At 59.9% G+C, this 16,145-nt stretch overlaps 2 protein-coding genes and 1 non-coding gene across 8 annotated transcripts; 1 reads left to right on the forward strand and 2 right to left on the reverse strand.

The window, feature by feature from the left end:
* Positions 1 to 1,142: 1,142 nt before the first annotated feature.
* Positions 1,143 to 10,222, forward strand: PLEKHH3 (pleckstrin homology, MyTH4 and FERM domain containing H3). 6 transcript variants are annotated; one of them, XR_014821089.1, is made up of 13 exons: positions 1,143 to 1,746; positions 3,756 to 3,811; positions 4,174 to 4,253; positions 4,359 to 4,550; positions 4,638 to 4,795; positions 4,904 to 5,024; positions 5,795 to 6,101; positions 6,695 to 6,902; positions 7,142 to 7,278; positions 7,568 to 7,700; positions 7,903 to 8,336; positions 8,637 to 8,828; positions 9,836 to 10,222. XR_014821089.1 is itself a non-coding variant. In XM_003358036.5 (13 exons), exons 1-13 carry the CDS (start codon positions 1,585 to 1,587, stop codon positions 10,010 to 10,012), a joined length of 2,382 nt encoding a protein of 793 aa, XP_003358084.3. In that variant the 5' UTR covers positions 1,143 to 1,584; the 3' UTR covers positions 10,013 to 10,222. The 6 variants fall into 6 exon arrangements, 4 of the variants coding, with proteins under 4 accessions (XP_003358084.3, XP_084840449.1, XP_084840450.1 ...); XR_014821090.1 differs by having other exon boundaries at positions 7,142 to 7,269; XM_003358036.5 differs by having other exon boundaries at positions 7,903 to 8,361.
* An 888-nt stretch (positions 10,223 to 11,110) lies between these two features.
* Positions 11,111 to 16,107, reverse strand: TUBG2 (tubulin gamma 2). Its single transcript, NM_001444619.1, has 11 exons — positions 15,819 to 16,107; positions 15,398 to 15,510; positions 15,025 to 15,192; positions 14,648 to 14,716; positions 14,229 to 14,308; positions 13,699 to 13,825; positions 12,715 to 12,801; positions 12,427 to 12,576; positions 11,861 to 12,013; positions 11,616 to 11,777; positions 11,111 to 11,487 (listed from the first exon to the last, which is right to left on the reverse strand). Exons 1-11 carry the CDS (start codon positions 15,865 to 15,867, stop codon positions 11,290 to 11,292), a joined length of 1,356 nt encoding a protein of 451 aa, NP_001431548.1. The 5' UTR covers positions 15,868 to 16,107; the 3' UTR covers positions 11,111 to 11,289.
* On the reverse strand, positions 11,786 to 11,883 carry MIR9788-1 (microRNA mir-9788-1). The gene has a single exon (NR_128467.1). It is a non-coding gene; the product is annotated as a microRNA mir-9788-1 (primary transcript).
* Positions 16,108 to 16,145: the final 38 nt, after the last annotated feature.

Here is a 16,145-nt window from a genome sequence, read left to right on the forward strand (position 1 = left end):
TCAAAGCTGCCCCAACCGCTCCAATCGAGAGTCTGGGGACCCAGGGCAAGACGGGCGGGGCGTGGCGGGGATGTCTCCAGGGAGGCGCTGGCCTGTCGTCCCCGCCCTGTCCCGCCCCGCCCAGCTCGAGCTAGCCTTCCTTCCGTGAGCCTCTGGCGGCTGAGACCAAGAACCACGGCCTCAAGGGACAGGATCTAGGGGAGCACCGGAGATGGCGCCGATCCTCAAAGGGTCCCACACGCCAGCCACTGGGGGCCAACCTGGAACCATCCACCGGAGACCGCGGGAATCGCCGCTGAGTCAGCAATGCACGCGCGCGCCCGCGGTCGCTCTGGCCCCGCCCCGTCCCTGACCCCGCCCCGTCTGCTTAGAGCCTCTGTTAACCCCTTCCTACACAGAACCGCAGGGATAGTCACCCTGAGAGGCCTCCACTTCATTCGAATTCCCTAGAATTCCAAGTCACTCTTCCAACTGGAGTTCCTTGAACTGTGCCTTCTAAATTAGATTTATTTCCGGCCTAGGTCAGAACTTTCCCGGAGTCTCTGCCTCAGCTTCTTCGCCTCAAAAAGAAGATGACTCAGATAGAGGAACAGGACTCCTCCATCCAGGGGCGGAGGGCTACTACCTATAGGGCTGTGCCTGGCACAGGTAGCTAAGGCTCTTTCCTTTCTCAAAGACCGAGACAAGGGTTCAGAGGGCAACAATCGGAGCCTTCCTCTATGCCCTATGGGCCCTTCGTCCTCCAAAGCTCCAGCTCAAGAGCGCTTTTAATTTGTCGATTGGTGAGCCAAGAGTTAAAACAAGAGGCTGAAGGCGGGCTTCCGTGACGTCATTAGCAGTCAGAGTCCGACCTCAGAGATGGGGGCGTGGTTAACAGCTCACAGCCCCCTCCCTCCTTATTCCCATGCCCCTCCCCGCTGTCACCAAGCCAGGAGCACATGATGCAACCCGCCGCGATTTCAGTGGCTTGATTGGTGGCCGCGCCCGGCGCCAGGCACAAGGATTGGACCGTGGAGGCCGTGACGAGAACTGGACCCTGCCCTGTAAAGAAGGGAGGAGAGAAAGAAGAGGGAGGGGGAGCCTGGACGGGAGGGGGGCGGGGAGGCGGGGTCCCAGCGCTGTGCTCGTGCCCCTAGCGCGCCAGTCCCGGGGCTGCAGGGAGCGCAGCGCGCGCGGCCCGGGCCCCGGCCACCGGACGCCCTACCGGACACGACCCTCCCTGGAGCTCGGACAACTGCCCTCCTCGGACACTGCACCGGACACTGCCCCCCACAGGGCTGGACACTACAACGGACACTACTTCCCAGCTCCGGACATTGCTCCCTCCCCCCCGCCCCCCGCCCCCGGGCCCTGGACCCTTTCCTCCCTCCCCCTCCGGGGGCCCAGACACTAAGCCCCCCACAAGCTCTAGTTAGCGACCCCTTGCACCTCAGCGCAAGACAACGCCTCCTCCCAGTCCCCCTCTCCCTTCCCCTCCTCCCGCCTCATCTTTCCCCGGCTGGTGTCGGAGCCCCGCCAGTTTCTCCGACCCCCTGCAGTTCGGCCCCGACTGCCCGCGTCCCCTTCCCCCGGCTGCTCGCCCGGATGCCTCTCCCCGGGGGATTGTGGTGGCTCCTCTGCTGCCGTCGAGGCTTTACTCTTCTGCACCGGGACTACGGGGACGGCGAGCTTAGCGGGGACGGGGACGAAGACGAGGACGAGGAGAGCTTTGAGCTACGGACCCCGAGTCCAGCGGGCGGCGGGAGGGTAAGTCCCGGGGGGTTTGGAGCCTTGTCTCTCCCTCTCACTGCAGCCAGCCGTCACGCCTGATCCTGCCCTACTCCAGCCAAACGCCGTGTTCTTGCCGAGTGGGGACTCGGGAGAGGATTTTTTTGCCTGGGGGCCAGAAGCCCCCAGGAGCTCAAGCAGCAGCCCGCCTTGAGATGTGCCTGTGGGCCTCGCGCTGCACGCTGGGCGCTGTCCACCTGCTGGGGGCCCTGGGGCAGGGGAGGCGTCACGCCTGGCCCGACCTGGCCTGCCTCTCCCTTCCCCGCCGGGCCCGCGTCCCATCCCGTCTCCTTCCGCCTCCGCCAGCGCCGAGGAATGTGGCGAGGCCGGCTGGGCGGCTCGGACGCCTGGGTCCGCTCCGCTCCCAGTTCCTCAGTGCTGGGAGCCAGATGCGGGAGTTCCCGCCGCGGGGACCTGGGCCAGGGGAAGCAGGCATCCTCACGTTGAGGTCTGTGGCAGGGACCCCATGGAGAGGGAGCTGGGGGCCACAACTCTCTGAGGACCCTTCATTATTACTCTGGCACTCAGGACAGAACGCTGGGCCCTCCCTGGTGAGGCTCCTGGGGAATCCCTGAGGGGACAGGTAGGGACATAGGGCTCCCCAGTTTTGTCGTCTCTTCCGGTGGGGAAACCGAGGCTCTATTGGTGCTGAAGGCCATCATCCCCTGATGTCCCCTCTGATGCCCCTGCATGCCAGCAACCAGACGCAGGGCAACCAGACTCGCGGGTGCTGTGGCCTGGGTCAGGCTCCCATCCCCCGCTCAGGGGTCCCCAGCAGGCCCGGTGGCTCGGTGCCCGGGTGGGGCGGGCTGCGCCGCTGGGGCCGGCGCCAGCACCTGGCGGAGGCGGAGGGCGGATAAATATAGAGGGGAGAGGGAGGGAAGCAGGGGACTGCGATTAGGGGAGTTGGTCTAAGAGAGGGGTCAGCACCTGCCCCGTTGGTCGTGTGGCTGAGAGCCTCACTGAGACCCTCCAGAAAATAAGTGGATCTCCCCCCCAGGGAAGCATAGGACCCAGGCATCCCCAAGCTTCCAGCCTGGGCAGGGCCGGCTTTGTGAAACCCTGCCATTGCTCCCTCATGCTGCACATCCACCACCGCCCCCCTCCCTGGAGCTTGGGGACAGGTGTCCCTGGCCCCCCTCCCTCCTCCCCCTCCTGGCTTTAACTGCCTGGACGCAATGGGACCATGGCACCATTCCCGAGTGACCTGGCTCCTGGATGGGTTTTTGGCCTCTCTTAGACCTCAGTCTTCAGTAGAAGTTCCAGGGCACAGGGGGCAAGTGGGGGGAGGACAAAATTCCAGACTCTACCTCCCATGGAGAGTATCCTCAGCCTGGCCTGAGCCCTAGCAAAAGGGCAGGGTCTTTGCTTACCACTGACTCTCAGAGGTGTCTGTGGGAGGGTTTAAGAAGCTCTTGGAGAAAGCCCTATACTGAAAGGGTCCCTCTTCCCTTCATCCATCTCCATGCCCACCACCACCCTGCCAGCCTGAATGCCCACCTGTCAATGAAGGGAAAAGGAGGAGGAGGGGATGACTTCAAGCCTGCCAGAGCAAGAAAAGGCTTCATCCACCTCTTCTTTTCCAAAAATTGGGAAGCTAAAGCCCAAAGACTCGAGGGGGATTGTCAAAGTTGCACAAGGGGGTTGTGATCAGAGTTAGTAACTGAGTGGGTATTAGAACCCTGGTCTCCTGACTCTCTGCCCAGTGCTCTTTCTATTCTACCCCAACCTTTGATTGCATCTTTAAAGGGTAACAGAGACAAGGCTAGAGTCTTGGCTTCTTAGCTTGGGTTGTTCTGTAGAGGCTGGTGGAAAGGGCGAGCCCAGTGGCTTCAGCTCAGGTCAGTCACAGTCACAGTCACAATCACAGTCATCACCTCAGTCCTTGATTCCTCAATCCCCTGAGCAGCGCTGCCCTGGGGCAGAGGCCACCGGCATCTGGAGAGGTAGGGCTCTGAGCCTAAAGGCTGCCCTGCCTGTTTCCCCAGGGCCCTCTGGATGTGACGCTGACTCAGCCTGTGAGGAGCGGGCCAGTCTCGGACAGGTGAGAACAGCCCTACAACCCATGATCTGGAGACCCTAGCCCATTCCCAAGACCCCTGGCCTTTCCATCTTCCCTCCTGCGGTTGTGCAATAAGGGAGAGGCCTTACGCTGCCGCCGGACGCTGTGGTTTGGCCAGGGTCCCGGGGGGCGGTCCGGCTGGGGGCGCGGGGAGGAAGGGGGGGGCTCTCGGCTATTTCTGGCGCGAGGTCAGAACGGCCTAGAAGTTCCCACAGCCTGGGGGAGGGGTGCCCAGTCCGGGAGCAGGCACCCCTCGCGGTCTGGGGAGCCCTTAGCGAGGAGCCCCCTGGAGGCGGGGTGCAGGATCAGCAGCCTTGCCCAACCCTCCCTCCGCTCTTGCCCAGGCTGCAAAGCTGGGAAGAGACGCGGAGCCTCATCCCAGAGAAGGGGCCGCCGGAAGACGACCCGGACGTCGTCGTCAAAGGTGGGGATCCACCTTATGCACTCTGGAGGCCCCAACCCCAACCCTCCAGGGGATAATGTCTTCTCCTGCTGATTCCCCTCTCCTTCCTTCTCCCCCGCCCCCCAGGTTGGCTGTACCGCGAGCCCCGTGGAGGAGGGGCGCGGCCCTGGTTGCCCCCGCGCCGAGCCTGGTTCGTGCTCACCCGGGACTCCTTGGACCAGTTCAGCAGCAACGGGAAGGGGGCGCGGCGGCTCGGGAGCCTCGTGCTCACCAGCCTGTGCTCGGTGACCGGCCCGGAGCGCAGGCCAAAGGAGACCGGTGAGACCTCATGGGGATTCTTCTACCTACCAGGGCAGCGGCCCCGGCCAGCCCTGATTGCCCCCCTGCGGCCCCTCTTTCCCCCAGGTCTGTGGTCCGTGACGGTGTCTGGCCGGAAGCACAGCGTTCGGCTCTGCTCTCCGCGCCAGGCCGAGGCGGAGCGCTGGGGGGTAGCGCTGCGCGAAGTGATCGCGTCCAAGGCGCCTCTGGAGACCCCCACCCAGCTGCTGCTCAGGGACATTCAGGTGCGAAGGAGGGCACACCAAGGAGAGAGAGGAGGGTGGCGGACTCAAGCTTTCGGCGTTCTGCGGAGCCCCCTTCTCCATCGCCATGATCCTTTCCCTGGCCTCTAGGAGAGTGGTGGAGACCCGGAAGCCGTCGCCCTCATTTATCATCGGAACCCAATTCTGAGGCACACCAGTGGAGCTCTGTATGCCCCACTCCTGCCCCTGCCCTATGGAGTCAGCTCCCCAGGTGAGTGGTTCCATGGCCCAAGTCCCTTGGATGGGGGATCTGAATGCATCACCTGATAGGGGTCTAGGAGTCCTCAGGGGGCCTACCCAGCCCCTCATTTTTCAAAGGATGAAGATGAAATCAGAAACTGAGCAGAATGATATGGGGGGGGGGGAAACCAGCACAGAAAATAAGGCTCCCTTGGACCACCTTCTCAATGGGTCTCATTCTGACTGCATGAGTTTTTAATATTCTCTTCTGTTCTTTCATTGTACTCTCCAGACCATGGCGTACTGCCTTTACAAGTGGTGGGAAAGCCATCACCTTGGGAGAACGTGCTGGCCTTATCTAGTTATACTTCTCCCCAAAAGGGAACAGTGACAGACCCAAGTCCTCAAGCTAGAGGATTAAGGGGGTGGGGGGCTGGGAGAAGAACCCTGGTTTTCTGATTCCCAGTCTAGTCTGTTTTCTGGCCCATAGTAATGGCTCTCAGTACCCAATTACAGAATCTGAGGTTTGACCCTGTGTCCTTTAGTGTCCCTCCAAGTTACTAACTCAATGTGCAGCTTTAGGGGTTGCAGAGGGGGAGATCCTTGGGAAGCAGGGGTCGAGTTTGGCTCTTTGGGGACCACTGCTTTCCCTTCACTTTTCCTGTCCTTCGTACTCTCCCCTCCTTGCCACTCCCTGTCCCCTTATATTTCCTCCGACCTTCCCCTGGTTCGTGCCTTCCTTCCAGGGCCCAGCTCTGTGTCCCCTCTCCAAACCGTCCCTCCGCCCCCACCCTCCCGCAGGTCCGGGCTACGCACCCTTGCGCGAGGAGGCGGTGCGGCTGTTCCTGGCGCTGCAGGCCCTGGAGGGGGCGCGGCGCCCCGGGCCCCTGATGCAGGGTGTGCTCCAGACTTGCCGGGACCTGCCCGCGCTCCGAGACGAACTCTTCCTGCAGCTGGCTAAGCAGACCTCGGGCCCCGCAGGCCCCCCCGGGCCCCCGGCTACCCAAGACCCCGCGGCCCTGCGGTACTGGCAGCTCCTCACTTGTATGAGCTGCACCTTCCGGCCTGGGGGAGCTGTACGGGGGCACCTCTTGGGGCATCTGGAGAGGTGAGAGGGGAGGGGGGGTAAGGCCAAGGGAAGGGAGCTACAGGGCTGGAAAAGAATGGCAGGCCTTTCCAAAGGGTTTGGCAGATGGAGAACTTAGACCCGAAGAAGAGAAGGGACTTGCCTAGGGTCAGGGCCACTGCTAATATGTACAGCGCCTTTGTGGGACTTACAAGAGATCATATCCCACTTGCGAGTGGAGGAATTACAAAAAGGCTTCCACTTTGGGCAAAGGAATTTTATTAAAAGGCTGTTTTCCCTCAAGGCCAATGCAGTGCAGCGCCAGGCCTTTTAGGTTGGAAAACCAAATGCGAATGGAGTTTGGATTTCGACCCAAAAGAGGATCATGGAAACTCTGGGAAGAGGGAGGCGGCAGTTAGTTGAAAGCTTCCAGGGGGCTTAGAAAGTAATTCAGCTCCATACAGACTATCGGGGGTAGATTCAAAAGAGCCAGGTGTGCTGCCTTCAAGGAACTTAGAGTTGGGGGGGGGGGGGAACTGACAAGATAACATAAACTGTAAAGTAAGAAAGCAAGAAGGAGGAGAGAAGGAAAGGCGTCTGAGCACTGATCCTTGGGTTCTTTCTCCCCAACCCAGGACTGAGCAGGCGCTCCCGGACTCGGAACTGGCGGAATATGCGCGTTTCATCCGCAAAGCTTTAGCCCGGACTCGAGGCCGAGAGCTGGTGCCATCTCTGGCAGAGATTTCTGCGCTGAGCCGACGGCAGGAGCTGCTATGCACCGTGCACTGTCCGGGGGCTGGTGCCTGCCCTGTGGCCATAGACTCCCACACCACAGCGGGAGAGGTAAGACCACAGGGACTCCTGAAACTTCGGCCTTCCTCCCAGCTTCCCACGCCTGGCTCCTCTGGTGCCTGGGCCCTAGGTTTGCCGGAGCCGGAAAGTCATCACTTGAGTAAGGCAGGGCTGTGTGTGGCAGGACTAAGACCTGAAAGACCCTTCCAAGTTGGATCGGCCCCTCCAAAAGTACTGGCAAGACCCTTGCGAGGTCTGGGCCTGACTTTCCTCTTATGCTCTCTCCCCAGGTTGCTCGAGAGCTGGTGGGGCGTCTGGGCTTGACCCGGAGCCGCAATGCATTCGCACTGTACGAGCAGCGAGGGGCCCAGGAGCGAGCCCTGGCTGGGGGCACCCTCGTGGCCGACGTGCTCACCAGGTTTGAGAAGTAAATGTCCAGCCCCAGCCCTACTCTCCGTTAGCCCACTCGCTTCTCAGCTTCGGTCAAACCCTAAGGAAACGTTTACGGAGCGCTTGTCATTTGCCCGGCAAAGTAACCTTCGCTGGTTCACAGATGCATCCCTGCGGGCGGGCGGTTTGCCGTCTGGCTTCAAGGCTCACCTCACGGGTCCGCTCTGCCGGGGCCCCGCCCCGAACGTCTGGCTCCGCCCCTTTCCTCGGGGCCGGGGACTTCGAGGGCCCTGCTCCTGCGCTGCAACAGGCCCTTTATTCTACAGCTTGGCGGCGGAGGAACCCGGGCTGGAAGACCCGCCCGACTCTGGTTGGAGACTGTGTCTGCGTCTTCACGGACCTCTGCACCCTGAGGGGCTGTCCCCAGATGGTCACGAGCTGCCTTTCCTTTTTGAGCAGGTGAGGATCTCCGGCATTCACGCCTCGCCAAACCACCCCCCGCTGACTGAATCCCTCCCCTTCTGGGCCAGTGCATTTCGTCGGCAACCCCGGGGGAGGTTGTGCTCGAACCCCAGGCCTCCGATTCCAAACCCCGAGGCGTCTTCGCGACGGTACCCCGCGGCTCCTACGCTGACGCCCACTGCCCCCCCCCACCCCGTAGGCTCACGCTCTGCTGCTGCGCGGCCGGCCGCCCCCGCCCGACGACACGCTGCGCGCCCTGGCGGCGCTGCGCCTGCAGAGCCTGCACCGGGACTTCTCCCCACGGGCGCCGCTACCGCGCCTGGACCGCTTGCTGCCCACCCCAGCCCCGCCGCGTGAAGACCCTCCCCGCCCCGTCCCCAGGCCTCCCCCCTCCGCCGCCCTGCTGGCCGGGGCAATCTGGAGCCCGGGCCTGGCCAAGAGGCGGGCGGAGCGGACCCGGCGTGGCGGGGCCGGCCGCACGGCGGGAAGCGTGGCCCGCGAGGGAGGAGGTGGCGCCGGCACGGCGGCGGCTGTGCTGGGAGGCTGGAAGCGGCTACGGGGCATGGGCCGAGCTGAGGCCATGGCTGCCTACCTGGCTCTTGCGGCGCAGTGTCCAGGGTTCGGCGCTGCTCGGTATGACGTTCTGGAGCTGAGCACGGTGAGGGGGAGAAGGGAGAGGGGGACTCTGGCGGCCCGAGCCCCACACCTTTGCCCCAGAGCCACAGGCCCCCACTGTGGGCCACCTCAGTCCCTCCACCCAGCACAGCTGTCCCTCTCAAACCCCAGGAGTCGCTGGCCCTTGGGTCCTCACCTCTCTGGAGCGTGGATTATAGGGGGGCCCAGGAAACTTCTAGCTCACAACCATCTCCCCCCACCAAGAGTAATGCTGCAGGGTCCCGTCCTTCCACCCTGACTCTGCCTGTCTGTCTGCAGGAGCCTGGTGGGGGTGCTCCACAGAAACTATGCCTGGGCCTGGGAGCCAAGGCCATGTCCCTCTCTCGACCGGGTGAGACAGAGCCCATCCACAGTGTCAGCTATGGCCATGTGGCCGCCTGCCAGCTAATGGGCCCCCACACGCTGGCATTGAGGGTGGGAGAGAGCCAGCTCCTCCTGCAGAGTCCCCAGGTGAGCGGGAAGAGGGCGTAGAAGGAGAAAGGAAGAGAAAGGATGTCAAGAAACATTTATTAAACACTGAGCATGGACCAGGTACAGCTCTAGACCCTGCGGATCCAGCAGTGATTAAAGACAAACAAGAGCTGGAGATCAGACACTTAACAAGGAATCAAAGACAATTTAGAATACCGATAAAGCTCCAAAGGAAAAGGTAGTGTGACAGGAAGTGACCAGAGGGGGCCATAGCATTAGGTAGGATGATCAGGAAAAGATCCTCAAAGAAGGTGACACCCGGAGTTCCCGCCGTGGTGCAGGGGTCAAGAATCCCACTGCAGGAGTTCCTGTCGTGGCTCAGTGGTTAATGCACCTGACTAGTATCCAGAGGACACAGGTTTGATCCCTGGCCTTGCTCAGTGGGTTAAGGATACAGCGTTGCCGTGAGCTGTGGTGTAGGTCACAGACATGGCTTGGATCCCACGTGGCTGTGGCCGTGGCCAGCAGCTACAGCTCCAATTCGACCCTTAGCCTGGGAACCTCTGTGCGCTGCGAGTGCGGCCCTAAAAAGATAACAACAAAAAGAAGCCTACTGCAGCTGCTCAGAGCAGAGGTGCAGGTTTGACCCCCCACCTGGTGCAGTTAGTTAAAAGATCCAGCATTGCCGCAGCTGTAGCTTGGATCAATCCCTGGTCCAGGAAGTTCCCTTTGCTGAAGATATGGTCATAAAATTAAAAAAAAAAAAAAAAAGTGACATTTAAGCTAGCCAAAGGGAGATCTGAGGACACAGCATTCCAGGTAGAGGGATCTAGAGGTGCAAAGAGAGAGGAGAATAAACATAGGATATTAGAGGAGTAGAAAAAACAAATGTGATTGGCACACAGTGAGTGAGAGAGAGCAATGGTGAGGAAGGAAATGGTGCAGGGGGCAGCTCAGGTATGGCCTTGGGAAGGGGCCTGGGTGGAGGATAAGACAAAGGAGAACCCAGTGGCCCCTGTTGTTCTCTGCCCTCTGCCCTCTCTTAGGTGGAAGAGATCATGCAGCTGGTGAACGCTTACTTGGCCAACCCCTCCCCCGAGAGGCCCAGCAGCAGCCCTTCTCCTCCATGCCAAGACCTGCCAGACACCTCCCCTCCCAGCCAGCACCCGGCCCTGGACGAGTCCCAGGGACAGTCTGGCTGTTTGGGGCAGCTGCAGGACTGAGCTTGCCAAGAGGTCACGACCTCCCTCTTGCCTCCAGCCTGGACCTGGACTGTGCTGAGATTTCAGGGAACCATGGACCCTTTTGGCCCTGCAGGGACAGGGCACACACCCAAGGGCTGCAATGGGTGCAGACAATTTTCTAGTTTGTTTCTTAATTTATTTGTAGAAGAGAAGCAAAAAAAAAAAAAAAAAAATCCTTATTTACACAAACCCTTCCTGTGGGAGTGTTGTCAGTGGGACAAGTTGGAGCCCCATAGCTCAGAGCTCCACCCCTGGGGACGCCCACACTCTGGGCTTTTACCAGCACTGAGGGGAGTCTGAACACCACAGGGCTCCACCCTCTTTGACCTTCTGGATTTAACCTCCTCCTGGCCAGTATATGCCCTAAGGTGGTGGGTGGGGCAGGCAAGAGAGCAGCTTTGGAAGCTGGCAATTACTCATCCCCGCTTCCATTGAGTGGCATAGGGGTGGCCTCCTGGCGTCCCTGAGGCCTGATGGCAGTGAGTCATCAGGGCTGGCACTACCCAGTCCTACCCTGGTGTCCAGCAATCTGGGTCCATCTTTAATGTGTCTACTGCTTTGGGCCTGGAATGGAAGAAGCTTGAGGCAGGATCAGACCGAAGGACTTCTCTGGCGCAGATAAACACAGCTTTTTCCTGAGCTCTGTTCCTGCTTTATCAGATGGGGCTGAATTGGGTTGAATCCTGAGGATCTAATTGCCTTGAGCCTGGAATCCAGAGTCTTGGCTTTCCTGACCTGCTCAGAATGCTGCAGGTCCTCCTTCAGAAGCTCCCCCAGCCTCGGCTGTGAGTGTGGGAGCAATGTGGGGCAATACTGATCCCCCCAGGGCAGGAGTTAGACACCGAGGCGACGGCAGACCTCAGGACCGCTCTGTAGTCTTGAGAGTGGGACTGGCTCCAGTAAAAGAGCTCGGTTCTAGGCAAGGGATGCTCTAGACTGGGACTAAGTGGTAAGAAGTTACAGCAGGTAAAGGCCACCCTACCAACACATGCCTAGAACTGTGGGCCACCCTGGAGACCTTCTCGTCATCCCCCATATTCACAGCCCAAGCCCTGACTATATTTACAACCAAGCTTACTCTATTTTATTACTTTATTAAAGCATATCAAGGGTCAGAGCATGGAAGGGAGGAAGGAGGGCGAACTCCTAAGCTGGAGAAGAACCTAGAAAGGTTGTTGATGGAGGAAATTTGGGTCAGAGGGACCAGGCATGATGGGGGCTGTGCTTTCTGTACAGGGGGTGTAGGAGGGAGGAAGTCACTGCTCCTGGGTGCCCCAGGAGATGTAGTCTGGCCGTGTGGCTGCGTGGTACTCGTCAATGAGCTCCTGCACAACCTCCCTAGACCTGTCCAGCTCGTCGAAGTTCTCCTTGAAGATGTCCTCCTTGCGGAACTGCTCCAGGAAGGCCTCCCGCTTCCGCAGCTTGTCGTACTGCTGGCAGGAACTTTCAAAGAGCTGAAAGAGAGAGAAATCTCCAGGATGGGAGCCAGTGCAAGACAGGGGATTGGAGTGGACATGGGGGAGAATGATGAAGGTGGCTGGTGGGACAGAATGGCCACAGAAGACCTGGAGGCTAGACTCACGGAGGAGATGCTGGTGTGGTTGGCCATCATGAGCCCGCTGACCCTGTGGGCAGAAGGCAGGTAGGGCGACTTCCTTGACAGGGCCACCTGGATGCTGGCTGGGCCCCAGGGGATGAAGTTGGCCAGCTTCCGTTCCCGGATCCGCTGCAGGCTCTTGTGGACCTGGGGCGGGCACAGGCGTGGTGGTGGTAGCCTCTCCTCTACCCCTGTGGGCTCCGGGGGTAGAACGAAGGGGCCGCACCTACCTGGGTGGGGTCCACCTCCCCCTGGATGATGTTGAGGATGGCGATGTAGCAGTGGTTGGTCTGGCGATCCCGGCCTGTGGACACCATCACGTTCTTGGGCTGCAGCAGCCGCCTCATGACGTCCAGGACCGTGGTCTTCCTCACGCTGGCCACCTGAGGGGACAGGGGGCCCCGGGGACCAGGCCAGCACTCAGGCACAGCCCAGAGACGCACGGACAGAGAGGAGCGGGCACCACGTGTCCCCGTCAGACTCGGGGTGGTCTGCTCTCTCTGGGGACTGTCCTCAGACTCAGGGGCACACGGAGCCTCTGCCGTGGGGTCTGGATGTCAGCCCTCCCGAGCTCAGCAGCCCCCGCCCTTGTCAGGAGCAGGAGCAGGAGCAGCCCCCGCGCAGCCCAGCCCAGGCCCTGCGGGGAGCCTCGGGCAGAGGGAAGAGGAGCGCAGGTCAGCCAGGAAGGTCCCCGAGCCCAGGGCGTCTGGGGGCTGCGAGGGGCAGCCCGGGCGCAGCAGGGAGAGGAGAAGAGGAAGGCGGGTCAGGGCCTGCTGGGCCCGAGGGCTGCTCCTACCGACTGGTCCGTGGTGAGCGGGGTGTAGCCGGTCATGAGGAAGTGGAGCCGCGGTGTGGGGATGAGCGAGGCGATGAGGCCGATGAGGTCGTTGTTCATGTAGCCGGGGTAGCGCAGGGTGGTGGTGCTGGCCGACATGATGGTGGACACCTGGGGGCGGGGTTCGTGTCACGGGCCTTGGCCCGGGGGTCCTGGCTTCCTTGGGCGGTGCTCCAGCAAGGCGGGGTTGGGTTCCAGTCCACAGGGGTCCAGGCGCGGGGGTCGGGGCGGGGGGGGGTGTGTGCTCACCAGCTGGTTGATCTGGGAGAAGGACGGGTTCTGGATGTGCAGGCGGTCTGTGGCGATCCGGTTCAGGGCTGTGTTGTCCAGCACCACCTGGGGGGACAGAAGAGGGTCACGGCACCTTTTTGAGGAGAAAAGGGGCAGAGAAAAAAGTTATTAGCTTAGCCCTCCTCTTACCTCCAAAATTAACACGTAGGTGTGTTAATTTAAAAGGTAAATACTGTTTCTGGGGCATCGGGAGACACTTTTCTACCATCCAGTGCATTAAACACATTTTTGAATGTTTAATATGTGCCAGGCACGCTGCCTGGCTCTGGAGAAAGCATGCCAAGGTAAAACAGGCAGGGTCTTCCCCTTCACCAGATCTACCATCTAGAGGTGGGAAACCAACATTAAATACAAAACAACAGAAAAGTACAGTTAAACACACACACACACACACAAAAGGCGTTCCCATTCTGGCTTAGTGGTAACAAACCTGACTAGTAACCATGAGGACTCGGGTTCTATCCCTGGCCTTGCTCAGTGGGTTCAGGATCTCGTGTGGCTGTGGCTGTAGTGTAGGCCAGCAGCTGCAGCTCTGATTTGACCCCTAGCCTGGGAACTTCCATATGTCTCGGGCGTGGCCCTAAAAAGACCCCTCCCCCCAAAAAAGTACAGTTATAGCCTGAAATATGCACCAAGGAACTGACCTTACCTAGGTGATTAGGGAAGGTTTGCTAAGAAATTGACCTTGGGATGAGAATCTAAGCATGAGTAGGCATTAAATAGACAAAGTGGGGACACGTGGGGGTGGGAGTTTATTCACTTTCTGAGAGTCTTGCTGCCTAAAGGGACTATAAGAAACTTGGGATCAGGTCCTTATTTCATAATTTGGGCCACGGGGAATGGCTTTGTTGGTCCTCTGTTCTCTGGGGAAGGGCAGGGTGTAGGTGTCTCACTGGTGTGGGGAGGGGGACCAAAGCCCCCACTCCCTCCTCCCATGCTTACCACACAGTCTGCGTTCTGGGTCAGCCTCTTGAGCGTGAGCAGCGAGTTGTAGGGCTGGACCACCACATCGCTCATCTCGTCCTGGTTGGGAAACACTGAGTAAGTCTGCACCAGCTTCTTGGGGTACCTGGGGGTGAGGAGGGAGGAGGGAGAGGGGAAGATGGCACAGGGAACTGGAAGGACTCCCATCACTGCCCATCTCTGGTTTCTCCAAGGATAACAGGGGCTATTCCTTTCCAAGTGCCACCAAGGTCTTGTACAAAAGGGGTGAGGGCAGAATGGTCAGAGCTCCAGAGCCAAAAAAGATAAGCCTAAAGCATCAAACTTGGTAGCTCCCCTCCTCTCCCTAGGTGAACCCCCCTCCTGGGAGTTACGGCTTCCAAGATGTTCCCTGGGTGACCAGGCTCTGTTCCTACCTGACTCAAAGGGAGTCATGATATGTCTTCCAGTCTCAATGAAAAAAGTGACAAAAAGGAAAGACATTAGCTAGGGAAACAGGGCTAAAGCCCTCTCCCCAGACACAGGCTTACCTGTCATTCAGACGCTCCAAGAGGTAGGAGCCAAGGCCAGAACCAGTCCCCCCAGCGATGGAATGACACAGCACGAAGCCCTGCAGAGGGAGGGGTGGAGAGGCAGTCTCCAGGAATCTGGGGAGTTGGGGGGGAGGCTCTGGCCTGTCTCATTCCCCATTCCCAACACACTCATATCTCAAGGCTTCCTCTGTGTCCATCCAGGCTGAGGCTCCTTGAGAAGGAAGACCCATGTCCAAGGAGCTGATGCCATCCAGATTAGGATCTCCTTGAGGACAAGGACTGTACCTTCTTCACCTCACTATCTCACATCTGATTCTCATTAAGAGGGTTTTGAATTGAAATGCCCCCCTCACACATCGGATCAGGCTACCTCCTGTCCTTTTCCCAGCACTCTTCAGCTTCCCCTGACACCTCACCTCCAGGCTGTCACTTCCATCTGCTTCTCGGTCTATGATATCAAAGATGTCTTCATGGATTTTCTCACCCTGTACAGAAACATGAGGAGGGAGGGTCTGGATGACATTTCTGGAAAGCATCTGTTTTCAGCACCAATAACTCTACTCTGGGACACTTTAAGCAGAGCTTCAGCTGGGGCCCTCACCCCAGAAATGCTACTTTGCAAATGATACGCACAAAGTTTGCATAAACCTCTATCTGGCTGTCCCTCTTATCAGCATAATTCCTTTGTCTCTTATTTATTGTCAATCTGGTCTGGTCAAATCCCCAGGCTGCTTGTGCCTGCCTTGCCCCAGGAAGGGGACATGAGGATCTTCTGGGATGGCCACCTGGATACCTGGGAGAATCCGCTGGCCCAGTTGTTGCCAGCTCCTCCTCCATGCTCCGACAGGTAGATGTTCTCTGGGTTGTAGAGCTTGGCATAGGGGGAATTGAGGATGGAGTGGATCACCCGCGGCTCCAGGTCCAGCAGCACCGCCCTGGGGATGTAGTGCTCATCATCCGCCTGTCAAGGGGAGTCCAGGAGGGGGCACAGTCAGCTCGGCCCGCCCAGTCTTCCAGTCCTCCCAACTCTGGCTCCTGCTCGCCCTCCCTCCTCAAGCCAGCCGCCCTGGCCACTCTGTTCAACGGGTTTCCTAGTACCAAGCCACTGCCCTTCCCTTCGGGCCCCCTGGGCCACTGCCAGCCCTTGGTCAAGTTGCTGGGGGCACCTGGTAGAAGAAGACGTCCTTGCGGTCAGTGCCCTCGGTGGCGAACTCCTCCACGATGCCCTCGGGGCTGATGCCATGCTCGGCGCACAGTTGTTTCCAGAACTCGAACCCAACTGGGGGATGGGGAGAGACGCCTGGGTCTGCTAGAGCCTAAGGCCTCAGGAGCCCAGGATGAGGCTCAGAGGCTGTCACACTCAGAGGGTGGACCCAAGATGCCTGGGTCTGGGAGCAGTGACAGCTGGAGGCATGGCTCTCTGTCGGGGTGCGGTAGGGGGACCGTCTGTGGCTCAGTTCATCATACGCAGTAAGGCGGGGGGGGGTTCATGGAAGGGAAAGGGTAGCTGGAGGATGCCAAGCACTTGGGTGGGACCCGAAGGGAGAAGAACCGCAGACTGGCGGGGCCCGGCGCTCGTTCGCTCACTCTGGTTGCCGCACTGGCCCAGCTGCAGGGTGATGATCTCCCGCGGCATCGCTCTTCAGACGTGGGCGCGCCAGCCCTGCTGCGGTGGCGGGAGTCAAGGCAGAGACGAACGCTTGGCAGCTGGGTGCGCAGGACGTGGGAAACGCGCGTTCTCTTCGCCTTTTGACGCGGGTGATCGGTCTGCGCGTGTGCAGTGTGGGCCTCCCCTCGGCCGGCGGCCCTGGGAGCCCAACCTGGGCATCATTTTCCCCTCGGCAGCAGCAGCTGGAACTCTGCACAGGCGCAGAGTGAGGCCACGCCTCCTCCTGCCCACCCACCCCAGCTCCG

Source organism: Sus scrofa, chromosome 12 (genome assembly GCF_054392235.1).
Source record: "Sus scrofa isolate SSC_HxYL_T2T_F1_AM1 chromosome 12, Sscrofa_HxYL_maternal_Yorkshire_Landrace_v2.0, whole genome shotgun sequence".
NCBI lineage: Eukaryota > Metazoa > Chordata > Mammalia > Artiodactyla > Suidae > Sus > Sus scrofa.

Coding starts and splice junctions, on each gene's coding strand:
- TUBG2 (NM_001444619.1), bottom strand. CDS start 15,867: ATGCCGCGGGAGATCATCACCCTGCAGCTGGGCCAGTGCGGCAACCAG. Junction 12,577..12,714: donor TCTCCCAGATCAACCAGCTG/GTGAGCACACAC, acceptor CCCCGCCCCCAG/GTGTCCACCATCATGTCGGC. Junction 12,014..12,426: donor CGCTCACCACGGACCAGTCG/GTAGGAGCAGCC, acceptor CTGTCCCCTCAG/GTGGCCAGCGTGAGGAAGAC.
- PLEKHH3 (XM_003358036.5), top strand. CDS start 1,585: ATGCCTCTCCCCGGGGGATTGTGGTGGCTCCTCTGCTGCCGTCGAGGC. Junction 3,812..4,173: donor AGCGGGCCAGTCTCGGACAG/GTGAGAACAGCC, acceptor GCTCTTGCCCAG/GCTGCAAAGCTGGGAAGAGA. Junction 7,701..7,902: donor TGCCTTTCCTTTTTGAGCAG/GTGAGGATCTCC, acceptor CCCACCCCGTAG/GCTCACGCTCTGCTGCTGCG.